Source organism: Ixodes scapularis, unplaced genomic scaffold, assembly GCF_016920785.2.
Source record: "Ixodes scapularis isolate PalLabHiFi unplaced genomic scaffold, ASM1692078v2 PGA_scaffold1__304_contigs__length_218370807, whole genome shotgun sequence".
NCBI classification, from domain to species: Eukaryota; Metazoa; Arthropoda; class Arachnida; order Ixodida; family Ixodidae; genus Ixodes; species Ixodes scapularis.
Window position 1 is genome coordinate 152891021 of NW_024609846.1, and position 20415 is coordinate 152911435.

Genomic DNA, 20415 nt, shown 5'->3' on the forward strand with positions numbered 1-20415 from the left:
GGCAATTAAGTTCAGCTTTCAAACAGACCGCGCGGCCATTGCTTTGCTTTACTTTGCTCGAAGGTTAAATAGTCGGGGGAATGCGCCACCGCCTCGCTGAATGAGCGGCCGAAAGTCGAGGAGGCTCCGCAACTTTGCACGCTACAAAATAGGCGATTTGAGGCTATGTCGCGATAAAAAAAGCTGTCGTTGAATCTCGCGTATGATATATGATGGGCCGCAGCCGCGTGGTCAATGGGTTGGTGTGATTTTTTTTATTAAGGAAAAGCCTTATATGTCTCGTCGTTCAGACGACCTTAAAAGTTCTTGAGTGGAAACACGTCGAGTCACGAAAGGTGCTAAAACCGGCGACACAAAAGGTAGAAAAACCTGCATTATTCAGTATCCAGCTGCACTAGAACCTTTTTGGACCAGGGCGGTCGTTAACGAAGCAGCTTCGCAGGGGTTTTAGACTGAATTAAAGTTTTCAACACCACCACCGCCACCATCATAAATATAATAAAAATTAAAAAAGACAAAAAAAAAACACAAAAAAAATATTCTCCCTTCTCCCGGGGGGAGTTGAACCAGCGACCTCTCGTTCCGTACGCCGACGCGCTACCCCTGCACCACGGGCGGATTTTTTTTTCTTTATTGCCGACATTCACACAGTGCAACCAAGAAGTACAGTGTTGTAAAAATGCCGTCAATCACTTACCGACTGACGTGGCATGGTTAAAAAAAATTTACATTTAACAGTTTTTCCATTGTTGGTAACCACTCCGGGACATTTGATCGAACCTTCCAAACTTCGACAATATAACGGACAGACTCGGAAAAATATTCCCCCACAGGCCTTGTGTCAACATTTGCATGGCGAACCGCCATGCGGCATCTCCATATGATGTGAAGGCCGAGCAACATGAAAAGATCGAAAGGCACACAATTATCGTTTTCGACTGCTAGGAACCGTATGCCATGGGAATCCAGAGGAAACTCCTTTTTTAGAGTACGCTGCAACACATCCCAGAAAAATATAGCCTCCCAACAGTCCAAGAAGACGTGCTCAACTGACTCAGGTTTCTTACACAAAAAACAGTGGTCACCCCACGCGACAAATATACCCCTCTCCACCATCCACGTTTTAACAGGCAGAGTACCGGTGTGCAACTTGAAAAAGAAGGTTTTGATGCACGCTGGGACGGACATATTCTTAACGCGTTTCAGTACATCCTGTCCCCAACCTGTAGAATACAGAGCTCTATACAGTGGAACCGGCAGGGTAACGTCAACAAGGTCCTGGTACAGCCTTTTCCTAGTGACTTCACTCAGATATTCCAACGAAAAGCGTGCTCTTAGGAATTTGTACGCTCCCACCACTTCGCGCATATAACCGAAAATACACCCACCATTTCCATACTCTGACGATACTATGAACTCAGGCAGAACATTACACAATCGCACTTGACAAACTGTGCTCAAAAACGGGTCCTTGACTTTACGTAAGAAAAGGAAACGATTTACCAGCTGCTTCAAAAACAAATGAGATAGCGCCAGGCCTCCATCACTCACACTGCGAAAAAGACTAGTCCGGCTCGTGCGCTCATAGGAAAAGCCCCAAATGAAGACCGCAAACACCCGATGCATTTTTTTGGATATTCACCCTGGAACAATGTAAAACCTGAAGCACATACCACAATTTACTTATTAGGAACACATTGCAAAGAGTGGATCGGGCAAATACCGACAGATCCCTTCCTCTCCACTTCTCAGCTTTTCCTTGCAATTCGACTACCTGGGTCCTCCAAAAAGGGTCGCTGTCCCGATAGTTTTCCAGGGGGACCCCTAAATACTTTACCGGAGACGAGACCCATTTGACGTTTTCAAACACACTGGGCTTCATGTCCCACTCCCCATGCCAAAAACCTATGCACTTTTCCCAGTTTACGGCACTACCACTTCTATTGCAAAAACGTTTTACTAATGCTATCACCTCTCGTACGCTTTCTCTGTTTGCACAGAACAACGCGATATCGTCTGCGTAGGCCAGTACTCGCACCTCGGAAGCATGTAGCTTAAAGCCACAAATGACGCTGCTTTTAACTACGCTCAAGCAGAAAGACTATATGTATATGCAAAACAAAAGCGGGGACAGAGGGCAACCCTGTCGCACGGACCGGAGGACGCCAATACGTTTACCAACTGACTTGTTTACAACCAGGCTTGTCGTGCATCCCTCGTACGCCATACGAACACCCTCTATAATTACGGAGCCTACGTTTACATATTCCATTATCGCCATCAAAACCTCATGTGACACACGATCGAATGCTTTTTCCAAGTCAATCTGGAGCATTGCAATTTTATCATTCGTTGCGTCACAGCATTCTAGTACACTTCGAGCGGTGTGAATGTTTGTTGTTATCGATCTTCCTTTTATTCCACACGTTTGGTGTGAACCAACTATTTCTCTTATTACTCCTTGAAGCCGTCGTGCCAAAATCTTCATTAATACTTTGTAGTCTACGTTTGTTAAGCTGATTGGCTTATAGGATGTAACCGAACGCAATTTGACAATATCTTCGGTCTTGGGTATTAACACCGTGTGAGACCTCACAAAGGAGGGTGGTAGTTTTTTTCCTTCATAGGCCTCATTAAAGACAATGTGTAGCACTGGCGCAACTTCATCTCTAAAGGTCTTATAGAAAGCTGCATTAATTCCGTCGGGTCCAGGTGTTTTTCCAGGGCTCAATTCGTCTATCGCTTTCACTATTTCTGTTACGGTGATCGGCATCTCAAGAAATTCCTTAGTTTCCTCATTTAGCTTCGGCAAAAGCACTAAGAACTCCTCCATAAATTCTGTCACTTTCACTGGGCTGTGCGCGAACAAGTTTGAATAATACTCAAAAAACGCTTGTTCAATATCTGTTTGGTCCTTCATAATTTTTCCATCTTTTTCGATTTCGCTGATAGTGTTCTTTCGTGCATAACGTTTTTCCATGCCCAACGCCTTTTTTGTCGGAAATTCCCCTACAGCGAACTTTTCTGCTCGTGCTCTGATAAGAACTCCGTGATAACGCTCTTGATCAAGGACTTCCATTTTTTCCTTCAATTCACGTATATCGTTTTTGAATTCGCCCGGTGACTTACTTTCTTCTCTGATGAGCGTTTGAAAGTTTCTGTGCAGGATCGCCTCCTCATGTCTCTGAAGTGCCTTTACAGCACAGGCTTTTCCTATGGTTATCATTTTAAACTCTTCTTTAAAACCCTCCCATTCTGCTGCGTAGTTGCTTGAAACTTCTTCTAACTTGTTTGAGAGGCCTCGTACCAATTTTGTAAACCCTTCGTCGTCTAGGAGTCGACAGTTCAACTTCCATAGTTCCCAGGAAAACTTTGGTCGCCTATGCGTGCTTCCCAAAACAAAAGAAACTAAGCAGTCGTCACTGAACGAAACCGGAACTACTTGATATTCGTTGCAGACTAGCACTTGTTCTAATGATATGTAAACTCTGTCTAGTGGCTGATTCCTTGGAAATGAGAGTACTGAACAGTTCCCACGTGACCGATGCATTCCGCTACGTCATAAACACCTGCCTCGCTGACGATGTCGTTCAATACCAAGGTGCCAGCATCTCTGTACGGGGTCACTCCGGTCTTATCTTTTGCTGAACAATTGAAATCTCCTAGTAAAATAACATTACGTTCGCACATACAGTAGCCACGGACAAATTCAAAGAAGATTTTGCGGTCCACTGCAGACTTCGGCGCGTACAGACAAATAACACGCCAGTGTCTCAAATAGTATGTGAAATCACAAATCACAAGCTTACCCGTTAGACATGTGACGACAGACTCTACAGTTATACCTATTGAGTCCTTTAAGAACAAACAGCAACCTCCGAAAGTTCCTACTGCATGACTTACACAAACGTTGTACCGCGATGTAAAGGGTCGTAACATGCTCTGAGTGCGCTCGTCGCTCTCCACCTTTGTCTCTTGTATTGCGACTATGTCCAGCTCTTGGTCAATAAACAGGCGATTCAGCTGATACTGCTTACGCCTATCACTTAGACCTCGAACATTCAACGTGCCTACACGCAATGGCTTTTCAAGGACTGGTGTGGTCATTTGCGTGTGCGCACAAAGAGCATATCATGCCTCAATAACAAACAGTTACTGGGGCGGCGGGCTGCCTTGAGACAAGGACGATGACCGCCTTGGTGACCCTCCGCGACATTTCTTGTTCTTGACGTCGTCCCCCTCTTGTTGCGAGCTCTGCCGAGGCTGCTCACCTGGTCGAGCCACAGCCGCATCTGCCCTTTCGTGTCTTCGCTTAATCATCGCCGGGTTGAAGTCCATGTCGTTGCCGTGTTTCTCGCCCTCGGAGGTTTTTGTTGTATCAGATCCAGGCACAGTCCTGTCTTCGCTACTTTCCGTCGTCGAAGAAGTCTGCTCAGCCTCCGACTTTCCTTGCCGTTCCTCATCCGTGGTATTCGGTGCCCCAGTAGGTGCTTGACTGTTGCTACCGTGTGCACCTTCACTCTTCGCACCCCCGGCCACGCTTGCAGCTTCCTCGGCCTCGACCTCGTCCATCAGTTCCTCGTTGACGCCGCCACCATCGTTGTGCACTGCCACAGCCCGGGCATACCTGCGGGTGCAGTCCGTGCTTTCGTGCCCGAAACCACGACACTCTGAGCACCAAGGCGCCCTACACTCACGCCGTATGTGCCCAATGCGTCGGCAACGTAGGCACACGGGCGCACGCCCCGGAACCACTACCAGGACCGTGCCCCCGTAGAATCGAAGCTGGTGCTGCAGGCTCTCCAGTGTTAGGTCCTGGCGGAGAGTTAGGACGACGGACAGCGTTGTAGACTCGACGCCCACGAGTCCGTCCACCTGCCACATCTCACGAACGACGCTCTTTACCTCGCCGTACGGTTCGAAAGCGCGGCGGACAGTGTCGACGGGCACGTCAAAGGTCACCCAATGCAGCTTCACCCTGACCTCTCTCCGATATGGGTCAATCGCTAGGCAGCGACGCCCCTTCACCTGGATTTCACCGGCTTGCAGCAGCTTCTCCTTGGCCTCTGGTGTTTTCAACTTGAGGAGCCACACGTGACCCATCTGATAGGCTCCGAGACCCGCCAACTCCGACAATACTCCAGCCTGTTGTAACGGTCGTACGAAATCTTCGGCCCGGTATGGGCGTCCGCCGGTGTCGCAGTGCAACACCACGCTGTTCTTCACCATTTCTCCTGTTGGCAATTGTGGCAGGATGGTCCGGTATTCTTCAGTCATAGTTCCCTTAGTACCGGCCGAAGCCTCAACAGTTCCCCGGCCTGTGGCCGGTGAGTTTTCCTTGGAGAACATTGAAAAGCGTCCGTTTGGAACGGCGTCTTCTTCTTTCTCCGCACCACGGGCGGAGGACTGTCGAAGGTCGCGTAAATTATGAGTTAGTCTTTAATGTATTGGCTACTGTCACTGCCGACGCATCGGCTACTTGCGGTGCCAGTTTCTTTACACGCAGTGTTGACACTTGACCGATTTCTCTCAAAAATGTTCTCATTCAAGTTCATACGCAGTGTTCGACACTCGACAATCCGTTAATTTTAATGTATACTTTATATTTTGAAAAACGTTCGCCGCTTATATCCGTTCGAGCAACTGCGTCTTCAAAAGCTTCGAATCCAAATCCAAATCCAGTTGTTTCGTGCGCTTTGTTGCCTCGGCAGCTTCACCCTTCCTCGTGGAGTGTTTTCGAGGTTTTAGATATTTCGGTAGGTTTCACTCGATTTTGCGAGAACGGAGAAATAAGCGACGTCCACAGGGCTTTATTTAAAAACTGCAATCCTTCGAATGTGGTCGACTTCGAGCGTAGGACGGCGTACAAGGTGTCTTGAGACGGCGACGCGAACACTCGAGGAGGCTTTTACGACGCCGAGATCCTCGAACTGACGGGTGAGTGTGTATTTTTTACCATTCCAAAGTGCGACGTAGCCACAAGCAATCGCCGTTTTCTTTCTTTTTTATTGCGACTGTAATTAAAAGTGAATATTGTAGACTGCTTATATGGGGCACCAAGTTAGGCAGATGAATGCATGGGCTAATACTTCAGTTGAGCGTGTGGACTGAACTGCCTTGCACGTGACATCATATGGCACCCTAAAAGCCGCCATTGCTCCTGTGCCTTAAGTCCGCGCTAATTTACTCGTACTCCACCGTTCCAAGTTTCACACTCCGAGCGCAGCAACTAAACGAAGCATAGCGTACAGTAGCGCAACACACCGAAGCTGTCGGCGAGCTGTATAAGCCACTTCCGACCACAGTTTTATGACGAACCCAGCATCTCGCGGATGCCAAAATTATTTTGAAGATAAATTAATTAAGGGCTCTGTAAAATTGTGAAGTAAAAACCCCCCTCCCCCCCCCTCCCCCCCCCCCCCAAAAAAAAGAAAAGAAATGCGCGGCGACGTTAGAAAATTTTTACGAATGTTTTAATATTTGTGAAAGGTTTGAAGACTCGCTTCGACCAGATATGCTGAATGTTACTTTGACCGATCTATTTATTGACCATGCATGCTGTTTAGATTCAAATGAAAGACAACATTCTTGAACTCGCTTGTCAAAACAAGAAACTTTCAAACTTGTCAGATATCTTGGGTTTCCGTCTTCCAGTGCGAGACGGAACCTGTCGATGTGCTACTCCAATACTGGCACAGCACCGTTCAATAAATAGCACATTAATTAGTTTTCAGGCGAGATGCATGGACAAACTGTTTCCGCAACGTTTTCGCTTTCCAATCGAAGTATCTTTATTCGCAGGGCTGTGCATTCTACAAAGGGCAGCGATCGGACTGTCCTCTCATCTCGACAACTTTTCTGTCGCTGTACCATCATAACGCTACTGTTCGATGGATAATTCGTTTTCAGGTGAGATTCAGGAACAAACCTTTTCCGTAATGGTCCTGGCTTTGAAATCAAATCATGTTACTCGCTGGGTTAAGCATTCTTCAACTGAAATGAGGCAGCGATCCACTGCACTCCTCGTCTCGGCGACGTTTCTGTCAGCGCGAAGAAATGACTTGCACTTCGAGAAATACTCGGTGCAAAAAGAGCACGTGTGAGTGTCAGTCCTTTGGTGGCGCTTCTGTCCATTTAATGGACAGAGCGCCAATCTCTTGCACTCCGCAGCACAAACTTAGGCGCACAATCGTGGCTGATTCAATGTCAATTCATGCGAGTCATATAATACATGGCTTGCATTGATGTTGCATCACCTGCCATTGCTTCCTGACCAATTTATTTATTCATGATCACAAATGTACAGTCGAAGACAAAAGTCCCCAGGACGTGCTAGCTGCGGCGGAAACCCATTGCTCTGCCACCTGCCGGCGGGTCGCCTGGTTTCGAGATCACACAAAAGCGCATGCGCATCCTACTCTGCCTGCAAACATGTGCGTTTCCTGCTCTTCTGCGGCACAGCACCTAACTAGGAATCGGGCACATGGTACCGCCTCGGAGATAGCGCTGGCGGCTGACGAGCGTCTGCTACACATTCCAAAACTCAAGATACCGCCTGGGGCTTTGCGCCGCATTTCGTCGTGTCAGCGCACCTTGCTTTATAACCAGTTCAGCTTATCGCTTAATTGAGCTGCCGTGACTTCTTGCTTTATAGGTGCCATGTCTGTAAGCACCATCTCCGAAGTGGTACCACGCGCCCGATTCCGAGTTAGGCGCCGCGCCGCAGCAGAGCGGGAAAGCGCACACGTTGGCAGGTACAATAGGACGCACGTGCGCCCTTCTGTGATCTCGAAACCAGGCGACCCGCCGGCAGATGGCAGAGGAATGCGTTTCAGTCGCAGCTTGCGTGTCCTGGAGACTTTTGTCCCCGACTGTACCTACAAGAAACCCAAGAGGAAATGGCAACTGAACTGGCCAGGCGCAAACAGGCAGCTGAACCATCTGCAAGTTCACACAAAGCTGCTCCTCCCAGGAACGGCAGCCCCTGTGCCCTCTAACGCAAAGCAGTTTTTGTGAAAATTTTGTCACCAGAATATCATTACCTGTCTATGTAATGTGGTACAGCCTATTTTTTCTGGGAGTGTCCAAAAGCTAAATCTTCGCGCTAATGAAATTGTTAGATGCGGTTTATGTCAGGACAAAAGCTGAAAGTGACGATGTTGCAAGGCTCTCAAAAGCAGCGCCAGTCACATATGGCTAGCAGCGACCGAAACGGGCACACAACTGACCAATCCAACTGATGCAGAAAGAGAGCTGGTCGTGCACAAAATGTGAGTGTGGAAAGCAGCTTGGGAACCCCAACACTGCGTAATGTCATGTCGAGTCCTTAACATTTATACTTCCTTGGGATTGCTCTGTTTCACCACTCAGTCAAGGCTTTGCAGTTTACCTAGCCTTCTTTATTTCACAAAGGCCAGTAAAGCAGTCGGGAGTGACAAGGAAAACAAAGAATCAACTAAATTACAAAAAAAAAAGAAAGATAGCACAGGGATCCAGTTTGATGCCGGCAACAATGTGTTGTCATGATTTGTTGATGAGGAATGCCGTGCTTTCTGCCTACACCCCAATGTGCGTGAGTAATGCTGCTAGGGGCCACACCGGCAGAGCTGCTAGAAACACCTTTCTCTGACTTACCCTGCTCTATCAATTGCAGGACTACCTGTGGCTCGGCTGTTGATGCGGGAGGTGCTGTAGGGCCCTACTGCCTAACACGTAAGTCATTTATGGCCTGACCTATGGGTACTCGTATGTTTACCGTACTCACAGAACCCATGCTTTAGCATTAAAAAGGTAACTTTTTTAATGAACCTGCAGTATATGAAAGAAGTTTGCTGTGCGGTGATAGAGCCGAACATGTCATATGCAACACATGGCTTATATCTTGCATAGAGGATATTCATTCATAAAGGGTAGAAACAATAATGCTGAGAAAGAAGGCATAAACGGCAAAGAGCTCTCTACTCTACTGTTGTGGCTGCGCTCTGTTGCTGTGCAGAATGACCGAGGAATGTCCTTCCTACGTCATGACTACGTAGCAAGTTCCCCAATGTTGCTAGATTACCTCCGAAATAGGCTCCACATGCATCCACCAGGTGCACATTGAAAGATTGTTTGATTAGCTTTAAAATTAGTTTGCTTGTGCCCTTCAGCAAAAGACTGGTATTTTTGAGGTTATGTTGCAACCTGCAACTCATTCAAGTGATAAAATGAACGCTGGAATTTGGTTTCTGTACCTCTTTAATGTGATATTGTTTTTTTTTAGTTGCTGACGAGGACATCCTTGCAAAGAATGAGATCGTGGATCCTAGCATCGGCCTCCAGAAAAGGAAGGAATGGTAAAATAGAAAAACTTTTCACTTTCATTCAGTGTATAATATACATTAAAAGAGTTTAGGATAGTGCAGGGGTGGCCAGAGTGACATGGAGTTAGAGCCGCAGACAAAACTACGAAAGTTTAGAGTCGCTGGAAAAAAGAAAGTGGGGGGGGGGGGGGGCTACTTTTAACAAGAAACAATATGGAGGGAACAGTTATTTCCATAGAGGACAAGTATAATGGGCGATAACAACAAATGACAATATGCATCAGAAGGTCCTTTCCACTGCTAAGCAAAAATTAATACACGATTCACTAGCCAGTCGCTGCCCCTGACAACTGTTATGCGTATACGGTTGAAAGTCTTTCTAGAACAATAAAGGAAACGGTCACTCGACGCATCTACGTGGCAAAAAGAATTCCAGGTGTATATATGTAGTGTGTTGCCAGGCTGCCAAGACTTGTAGCTCTTTCTAAATTCTAGAACCCTTTTCGTCTAGGGGACACGTTTTCCAGGGAGCCGCGAGCTGCACTTGGACCCGCAAAGAGCCGCGTGCAGCTCGCGAGCCTCACTTTGGTCACTCCTGAGATAATGTAAGCACAGTAGATTGAATCGATTGCAACAAGAAGTCATTAAAACATTATTGTAGCCAGGCTCTTAATTGTGGTTACAGCCAGTGCCTGGAAAACATTATGTTGTCATGCTCACCTGATGCAACTAAGGGATTATGTAGCTGTTTCATGCAGATGCCATGAAGCTTTGTAGGCCCATCAGCTTCGCAGATGCCCATGAAGATAGGAATTTATGTGTAGTGCTGTGTTAAATTTAAAGGCCTAAATTTCATTAATGCAATTACTTTAGTGCATTTTCAATGCATCTCGGAGTATACAGTACCACTCTACGTCAACGACTGGTATATGTGAAGCTGTTTCTCGCTTTTGTTTATAACAGATCTATGTCGGGCAAGGTGTGCACGTCAACCAGGAATGCGGGCAACATGCGGAAAGCAGAGTGCGACTCCATGTTTTGCAAGATCACTGCTGCTTCCATAGGGTGAGTGGAAGTGCTTTTGGAGAGGTCGGTGACCGGCACCCTCTCCAACAAGGCAAAGGCAGCGAGGCAAGAGAAGGCGTTTGCCCCGCTCACTCAGCGCAAGGTGCAGGCTCTCTCATTAAGCAAACATTTTTAAAATCTTGATATGAATCTCGCGGAATCGCGTAAAATATTTCATGCTAAATTCGTATCAACGAAACGAAACAAAATTTATATTTTGAAATACAAAGAATGCATGAATGTGCATTTATTTATGGCAGAAAATATCTTGTATGCAATTTACATGATTCTAACACGCCCCCGATAGTAACACACGGTTACAATCAACCCACGAATGTTGAAAAATGAATTAATGTCTATTCTACTGCGCAGATAAATGTAGATTCTACTTCGCAGATAAAATAATGACGGCTGAGCAACATACACTTTGTGGAAAACATTTTATCAAATGCACATACTCGGAAAGTGCCCACACTATGTGCTGTTGAAGCCCTACATCAAAAACTTGCAAGCAAAAATTCGGTTTCTTTGTCTTTCCAACCAAGCTCGCATGTCACCGTGGACCGCACCGAAGACGCCACCAACATCACTCGGTTTTCTGTTTTTGCCAACGCAGTTACTTTGTTTTTTTAGAGGTAACCTTATAGTAAAATCGGTTTTGCTTTTCCAAGGCTGAAACACCATTCCACGAGATCGCAAAAACAAAAAAGCGATTTTGGATTCAGATTGGATTGGATTTGAAACATGTGTTGATGGTGATGGGGCTGGCCACTTTGCACAGTTTTTTTTAGCATTTTGTTTAGTTTTGGTTTTTGGGTCCGATTGTAACATGCATGTAATTTTGAGCTCCAGTTTTTGGGTAAAGTGCGGCTGATCCCTGGCAGCAGCAGGCAATCAGCCGCCCGGAGCCTTGAAAGCTTACAGTCGCCGATCGTGGCCTCCTTGCCACTATCAGTTGTGGAGCACGCATTCGTATCAGCCGTCGCAGCGCGTAGCGGAATTCGGAACACCCAAAAATTTTCACGTCGTATGCAATGCACTTCGGCCGGGGAATTTGTTATTTTTGTTTTATTCCGAAGTTCGTACCAGTTAGTATCACCGAGATTTTACTCTAGTAGGTTGTCTGCTAACACCTGGACATGTGAGGGGGGTACCCCGCCAAGAATGAGTCAATCATAACAGATAATAACCGTAAATAATTCACACATTTGTATTTTGAACAAATAATTTTATTTTTCGTTCTAAGCAACAAACTCGAGCAAGTGCTCGAAGAGAAGTCAACGGAGAGCTCGATGCGTCGTGGGCTATCCGGCCAAGCTGGCGTGGCTACGAGCTGTGCCGTTCGGGTGCATAGTGGTGGTGTAGACGTGTTACAGCCTAGCCATTTGAAACACCTGTGGGCTTTACGTGGACCAAAGCGGACTAAGCCGTCTAAGCGCCTATGTGTGAGATAAGTAATGTCAAGGTCATCGGGTTCAGGGCGAGATTACTCGAACAGTTGAGTATACCTCCAAACAGCGGCGCTGCTCCGATGTGTAGTGCAGCTACATAGCAGTTTTCGCCATGTCACGACTACGTCCAAGATCCCCAACATTGCTAGATTACCTCCCAACGAAGCTTCGGAGGCCTCCACCAGGTGCACATTGAAAGACTGTTTAATTACCTTTAAATTTAGAGCCAGGCCATGAATGGAAGATCTTTCAGGGAATGTGAAAGATTGTTTTTATATAGAACTGCATTGTTCTTTCTGGTGCTGATGATGCTATTTTTTAATTCTGTGGCGTGTCTAAGCTGTTACCACAGCGAGGGATGATAACCAAGTATAAGCAGTTTCCAACTTACATTGTCTACTTATCTACAGTTGTAGCTCCTATTTTTTACAATGTCACTAGCCTAGCAGTGAGATTTATAGACATAGGCTACCTGTTTTGTGCTTAAAAGGATCTAACAGAAGCCAGGGTGAGCTGTCTATTGGGAGTGGAACATAAATCAGGATACTGCGGTACTTTTGCTTTCATGATGATCTCTGAACACTGTAAATACTAAGAAACGTTGAAGGCTTGTTAGGTGCCAGCTGCCACTTAATTGCTTTTATTTGAGACTAATTTACCCTTGGTCTTCTCAAACTATGACCCTCCAGCCCGTATTTATGACGTTCTATATTGTTTTAAGTCTGAGCACTGCAAAAAATAATTACCCTGGAATTTCAATATTCCAGGCTGCTTTTGACTACACCTGAGGGAGAAAGGTACCGCCAGGCTGAAAGGGCAGCCCGGCACCAGAAGATACGGCGGTACCTGTCAGAAAAGCTGTCTAATCTCAAGAGAAATCACTACAAAGGTATGTGCATCTATACTCTAACTTCCTTAATTAAGTAATATACTATTTTGGGTCTGAAGTTTGCAAGCAATTATTTTAAATGATGGTATAGATATAGATAAATTATTTAGAGGTTAATATATCTAAATGTTTATGCAAACAACTTTAAAGTAGTCTGTTGATCAGCTGACCACTTGAAAAAGGCTGTGGGTTGCGGCCGTGCTCGCTCACTCTCCAAAAAGTTGCATAGTCACACAATTACAATGAAGCATGTCACTCTTACTGCCCCTTAGTCGTCTCTAGGCCCACTCTGCTGTTTACGTATGTCAATGGTCGCCCTGTGTTTGGACTCATTGCTGATCTCTGAATTGCCCTTGATATGTCCAGGCTCATCCCTTTGCTGCCTGTCCTCCCCCGATGCGTGGTCCCACCACGGACTGCCCATGCTGTTGCAGGTCTGCCATCACTTGCACCCCATGTTGTAGCCTTTTTAACCTTTTCTTCATATTAATTTAGCTTAATTTATATATTGGCAATACTATTGAAATGGAACAAATGTACTATCGCAGCCAATATGAGCTGCAACGCCACTGCACGTGGCACGCGATGAGAGTTGTCTCTCAGATTGTTCAGCAAACCTTGGTATGCGTTGAGGTAGAAACAAATCACTTTTTGTGCTCGTTGCACCACTATGCCGTTCGTGTCAATTTTCAGCTCATAGTGGCACAATGAGTGCAAGAAGCAACCTGCCTAAACCTCAGGAAACACAGAGGTTCACTGAAAATCCGACAGGTGGCTCTGATAGTACCACACGCCATGCGCCATGGCGCTTCAACTAATATTGGTCACAATAGTACTTCCTCAAATGTTTCTGGTTTTTCTGTACCACCTAGCCATTCCGCTGAGCGAAACAATGTATGATTTCATAACTTCATAATAAAAATATCAAAGCAATGCAGCTTGTTTGTCTTTATTCTTGTTAGTAGCTGTATTCGCCGTACTCAAATGTCGCGCTGGCGATTACCAGTATGCAGTGGACAATATAATTAAATTCTAAGTGGGATATGCACCTCGTCATGCTCCAGGCATGGCATAATTAAGTTTCCAGATTATGCATTCACATATTGTTGTTTTTTAAGTTGTGGCCAACTCGAACTGTTTCAAATTAGCCATGAAACCACCATAATCAAACGTTAAAAAATAGGCGTCTCAAAATACGACAGGTCATTCGACCATCAGACCAAACCAACAGACCATCAAACCATCAGGCCATCAAACCATCAGGCCAACAGACCATCAAACCATCAGGCCAGTAGACCATCAAACCATCAGGCCAACAGACCATCAGGCCATCGAACCATCAGACGCCCCAAAATACGACTCCATCAGACCATCAGACCATCAGGATTTTCCTGATGGTCTTTTCGATAGGGTTGTTCTGAGGAAAAACAATGCCTTCTCCTATAACCCAATCGACGGCATAGCAACAGACGAGTCTCCTAAATAATCAATGTGCTCGGCTTCTACGATTTCGCGTGTTAACGCTGACTTGCATTTCCCAATTTTTACGCATCCATCCAACATTGAACGAATGCGTAAAACAAACCACCACTCGCTCTGTGGCTTGCGAACCTCGAGGGCCCTTAAAGACGCCTCGCTCGGTGGAGTCTCCAACTACCGGAGCTCAACATAACAATAGTCTACAAGTTAGGCAGCACGCACAGCGACGCCAACTGCCCGCCCAGAGTCCCTTTCGAGACACCATCCGGGAGCAGCAACAACAGATGACGACGAGTTTTTTCTAGGCGCAGCGAACACCGACAACATTGCACGACGTGAACAAGACGACCCTTAGCTGCGCGCGCTAATCGAGCACCTCGAGGGACGAAGGGTAATATCTGCCGCGACCTCTCGCGAGCCTTGCCTTCGTCGCTCGACAAGGTGTGCTTTACAAGGGGAACTCTGGAGACAACAAGAAGCCATGGCTGCTGGTAATCCCTACTTAACTTGGGAGATTTTGAAAGCCTGCCACGACGACCTGACGTCCGGACACCTTTGTTACTGTAGCACTGCGCCACTGGCTGACACTAAATCAGCCTTGTCATCGGCAGCCTTGTCATCGGTACGGCAACTGCGCCGCTAGGGCATACTGTATATAAGGCCTTATGGTGCGTGCAATAAACGTTGTTGACATCGCTACTTGCGTACGAGCCACATGGTGTCAGAAGCGCTTTATCGCCCGAGCGCCGCGGATCCATGAAGTAGCCGCTGAGCGACGGAAAGTAGGCGACAGCCACACCGCCCAAACGATGGCGTCTCCGCAGCAGGCCATTGTGCTGACCTGTACAACGGTGCTGCAGCCCCCGAAACCCCTGGACACGTCGGGGGACCTGTGGCGGAACTGGACAACTTGGAAATGTGAGTTTCAACTGTTTTCTACGGCCACCCTGCTCAGCCATCAACCGAAAGAAGTCCGGGCGGCGACCCTGTTAATGATAGTCGGGGAAGATGCAAGGAAATCGTTCAGCTTGTTTACGTTTGTAAACCAGGAGGAGAGACAAGACGTGACGACTATCATTGGGAAGTTTGATAGCTTCTACAAGCCGGCTACAAACCAAACTTGGAACGAGTTTGTGTTTGGTACGAGGGACCAGAAAGAAGGGGAACCTTTCAGCGAATGGTTAACTGACATTCGTATTTTGGCAAACAACTGCGAGTTTGGGGATCTCGAAGAACGTCTACTTAGAAGTAGAATCATTCTGGGCTTTCGGAACAAGAAACTTCAGCAAAAGCTCATCTCCGACAACCTGTCCTACACCAAAGCAGTGGAAAGATGAAGAGCCTGGGAACAGGGCGAATAACGATGCAATACAATACAAAGCGGAGCAAAGGAACGCGAAAACGAAGTCAACTTAGTACAAGAAATCGGATAATTGTGCCAAAAGTGTGGGTTTACGAAACATAGAACTAAGGTTTGCCCCGTCGCCGGAAAGAAATGCAACAAGTGCGGAAGCCTTAATCACTTCGCGAAAGTTTGCAAGTCAGGGCAAAAAAGGGCCCCCGTTCAGCAAGCACACGAGGTTGTGGCTAGCGATGACGAGACGTACTTGGAAGCGCTAACTCTCGGTGCTGTATCTTGCGAGGATCTATGGACGGCTGCGGTGACACTAGAAGGCGTTCCCGTTCATTGGAAAATAGATACCGAAGCCAATTGTTGTGTCGTCTCCAGGGCCGCACTAGGCCAATTACGACGAAGCCAACAGTAAAGTGCAACGTCACCCTGAACACGTTCTTCGGTCATGCAGAAAAGGCACCAGAAAGAATTTGCCTCAATGTAGGTAATCAAGACAAGAAATGTCACGCTGGGTTTTTGTTGTACGCCAAGAGGTTCCAGACACCTTGAGTGGCAGTGTAGCAGAACGCCTCGGACTTATTACCTGCGTTGCGGGTGTGAGCACCGCAGAGCTCTACGGTGCAGCACGACCTTTTGAAGCAGTTTTTCAGGGGCTCGGCCAGCTGAAGAGTGTGGTCTACGATATGAAGCTACAACCAGGATCCAAGGGCACCGTCAAAGCATGCAAGACGAATACATGTGGCCCTCAAGGATAGAGAAGGCAGAGTTAGACTGCATGGAAGCGGATCAAGTCGTCACGAAGGTAAACGAACCAACGGAATGGTCGGGTTACATGGTGGCCGTCGTAAACAAAGATAAGGTCAGAATTTGCTTAGACCCATCTAATCTTGACAAACGTCTATTACGCGAACATTATCCCATGCCGACGCCAGAAGATGTAGCTCCACATCTGCAGGGCGCCAAGTTTTTTTCGACATTGTATGCGTCATCGGGCTTCTGGCAAGTAAAGTTTTGAGAGGCAAGTTCGCACATCTGTACCATGAGCACCCATTATGGCAGACGCAGGTTTCTGCGCATGCCGTTCGGAATTTCCTCAGCCCCAGAAGTATTCCAGCGCCCAATGCACGGTATCCTAGAGGGACTGAAGAACGTAGCAGTCGTCATGGACGACATTTTAGTTTGGGGAACCACAATACAAGAACATGACGCGAACCTGAAGAACTTGCTGGAACGCTGCGAGAAACACGATCTGAAGTTGAATCTAAAAGAGTGTCATTTTTTGTAGGACCAAGTACGGTACCTAGCCCACATTTTTACGATTAAAGGTCTGAGCCTAGACCCAGAACGAGTCGAGGATATCCTTGCTGTTCCGGAGCCCAGAGACCGTAAAGAATTACAAATGTTTCTTGGCCTGACGAATTTGGTCGCAAGATTCATACCAAATATGTCTGCTCTCGCAGCACAATTACGCGAGCTGTTGAAAAATGATATCACTTGGGTATGGACCGAGCGTCAACAAAGCAGTTTTAAAACGCTCATGGTGCATTCACACTGGAAGCGGATCCGCGTTCGTGAAGCGGTTGCGGATGCGGTTCGCGAGTGACCCCGTTCAGACACACCGAGAGGCGGCTGGCAGTTTCTCGGCGATCACGCGTGATATTTTGAGACTTGCTTTGGCAACCCTGTTTTACAATCCAAAATCCACTTTAATCAACAATCCAAAGCCGAACTTTTGCTATTTTGCCACTCTGAAAATTTTTCTCCGGGATGTTCGCACGCATCACGAGTTCAGGCAGCGAAAAACAAAGCACGGGCCCGCCAAACTTGCCTGCGATTCCCTCGACTTCGCCCACAAGCAAATCCCAGCTAGGCCCGCCTTGCTGACTCAGAACAGGATGCCCCCCACCTTTTCTTCGAAGTGGACCCTTCCCGCATGAATAGCTGACCTTGTTTTCGGAATAGAAGGCCAGTTTCCCCCCCCCCCTCGTTGTTCGCTCTTATCATTTTCGAAGTTGCGAGCGGTGGGGTGGACCGTGGTGCGGGGGAATGTGTTCGGTGCTAGCCGGTCGTGGCTTCGTTGGTGGCGGACCTCTCGTCGCTCGCACGTCGATCGAGTCTACTGTTTTTTTTACATTAAGCTCAAATAAACGCCGTATGGATTGCCTATGCATCGTCTGGTACGTACACTTTATTCCTTGATTGGGTTCCCTTTATTTCTCTTGTTAGTAGTAAACGTTACAGGTCGAACTAGCGCAGGTACCCCGTTCGCTCCGCGGTAGTACGTTGGCTACGCAATCAAGCTCACGACGTATCTATCGGCCTTCGTGGTGGTCATGCACGGTGTCGAAAGCTTTCAATAGTTCACGCGACTATCTTAGTGGGTAGAAACTGACATTTCGATCGATCAGGGGCGGGTTCCGACGTTCTACGGAGAGACTAAGAATGCAGCGAGCTTGGGCTGTGGCACCCGGGATAATCAACAAACTCTTACCCGAACTAAATAACCGGTGCGAAGCCCGTTAAAATGACATGTCAATTCTTTTCGCGGTGGATCCAAGTGACGGACGTGAACGTCACATTTCTCCGTTGATATTTCGAAAGCTAGGACTAGAGCGCTAGGGCAACAGCGCCTTGGACGCCCCACCAGCGACAGGTGACCTCTTGTTTCGAAAGTCACTGACGTCACGTCAGCGTCTCGTTGTGATTCGTTGCCGCTTTGCGGTTCGTGAAAGCGGTTGGGAGAAATCGGTCCCGAAGCGTTTGGCAAAAACGCGCTCCAACCGCTCGATCCTCGCTTTGCGGTTGAGAACGCGCGGATCCGCTTCGCGTTTGCGGATCCACTTCCAGTGTGAACGCGCCATCAGAGAGTCGCTTATCAAGGCGCCGGTACCTTCTTATTTTGGGCAAGGTAAACCAGTGACGTTTTCAGTGGATGCCAGCCGAACCGGCGTCGGGGCGGTGATTATTCGGAGCAGACATCTCATTGACTACTCATCACGCTCTCTCACCGAGAGTCAGCAAAAATACGCCCAGATTGAAAAAAAAGGCGCTCGCTATAGTACACGGATACAGCAAGTTTAAAGATTATATATTAGGGCACTCATGTCTGACTGTGGAATCGGATCATAAGCCACTGGAAGCAATATTCAGGAAACCCCTCTTTGCCTCCTTTCTCTGATTCAGGGATCAATAAAGAATTTGAAAGGATGAGGCTACTGCTTTAGCGATACCCCTTTTACGTGCAGTACAAGCCAGGGAAGGAGCTTTTTCTAGCGGACGCGTTGTCAAGGTTCCCAACCAAAACTATGCGAGAAGACGAAAGTGACCAGTTTCAAGTAAACATTGTTTCCACGCTATTAGTTTCACATGCACGGCTGCACGACATCCTCCAAGCGACAGAAAACGACGCGGCTTTCATCTAGCTCAGAGAGTATGTATCAGCATCTTGGCCAGCTGAGAAACGAGACGTCCCGGAGGAACTTCGAACGTACTGGAACTACAGAGACGAGATGCTCGTGGAAGATGGGCTGGTCTTCAGGAGTAACAAAGTGGTAATTCCAAAGGACAAGAGGACAGAGATTTTGAAACTTTTGCATGCCGCACATGGGGGTGAAGGAAAAATGAAGATGCGCGCTAGAGAAGTGATGTATTGGCCGACCATGTCATGCGACATTGAAGCTCTTGCAAAGTCATGTGAGGTCTGCACGAAGCATAAGCCCAGAAACGTAAGATTACCATTACTGAGCCATGAACTACCCAACCTACCGTGGCAGCTGGTGGGGCTAGACTTGTTCTACCACAACAATCGGACTATAATTGTTGACTTCTACTCTTTTCTTTCCGAGATGAAAGAATTGCGACAGCCCACGGCAGCTTCAGTGGTATCCACCTGTGCAGAAGTCTTCGCTACTCATGGGATACCAGCCAAATTGTGCAGTGACAATGGGCCCCCTTCAACAGCGACAACTTCAAGGACTTTGTAAGTTTCGAATCATTCACGTCACGTCAAGCCCTCACAACCATCGCTCATACGGAATGGCTGAGGGAGCCGTACAAGAAGCAAAGAAAGTGATAACGAGGTGCTCCTACAACACCCTCGACTTCTGCAGCGCCCTCCTGGAATGGCGCTACAGCCCAAGGGATAACCTGCTCAAGTCACCAGTACAGCGGCTAATGGGTCGCCAGACACGCACACTGCTTCCGGTTCCCGACTGCTGCCTGGAACCTGTACCGCCCAGGGAGGTGCACAATCGACTACAAGAGGTCCGCTGCAAGGAGCGAACCTTCTACAACAGAACAAAGACCCTTCCAGAACTACAAGATGATCAGCAGGTGTCTACATTTGACGCCTATTCACGTACGTGGTCTCTAGCAGTCGTCATGAGGCGTGCGGGGCCTCCCCGCTTTTTTGGGATCGAAACTGGTGACGGACGTGTGCTATGCAGAACGAGAGAGCACCTGCGCGGGTTGCCGCCTCGGCAGCAACAACTCATCACCACGGCGGCTACTGAATTGCTGCCGCGGCAAGAGCAACTTGTCATCACTGCGGCTGCTGAATCCACTGGCTGCCAGGTCAGAGATGAACCCTCAACGGGAGCCCCACCATCACAAGACCTTCCAACCCAGGAGCTCAGGAGGAGTTCAAGACAACGGCGGAGCTCCGCCAGATATCCAAGACCAGAAGAACTTTAAGCGCGATCGTACAAGCGTAATATCCTCTATTCCTTGTTTTTTGTATGTTTCTTTTTCCCTTTTCGGTTACTTTTGTTTTGTTTGAAAAAAGAAAGATGTAGCGCAGCGTCACTAGCTGATACCGAATCAGCCTTGTCATCGGCACGGCAACTGCGCCACTAGAGCATACTGTATATAAGGCCT

General features: G+C 47.5%; 1 protein-coding gene, 1 long non-coding RNA gene and 1 pseudogene across 2 annotated transcripts; all 3 read left to right on the forward strand.

The window, feature by feature from the left end:
- Window positions 1-5882: 5882 nt before the first annotated feature.
- LOC121832908 lies at window positions 5883-9900 on the forward strand. The gene is made up of 5 exons (XR_005716291.2): window positions 5883-5937; window positions 6802-6909; window positions 8654-8712; window positions 9263-9335; window positions 9814-9900. It is a non-coding gene; the product is annotated as an uncharacterized LOC121832908 (long non-coding RNA).
- A 370-nt stretch (window positions 9901-10270) lies between these two features.
- LOC115327047 lies at window positions 10271-13254 on the forward strand. The gene is made up of 3 exons (XM_040215376.3): window positions 10271-10367; window positions 12586-12707; window positions 13074-13254. Exons 1-3 carry the CDS (start codon window positions 10312-10314, stop codon window positions 13169-13171), a joined length of 276 nt encoding a protein of 91 aa, XP_040071310.1. The 5' UTR covers window positions 10271-10311; the 3' UTR covers window positions 13172-13254.
- Window positions 13255-16459: 3205 nt separating this feature from the next.
- On the forward strand, window positions 16460-19886 carry LOC115314059 (annotated as a pseudogene).
- Window positions 19887-20415: the final 529 nt, after the last annotated feature.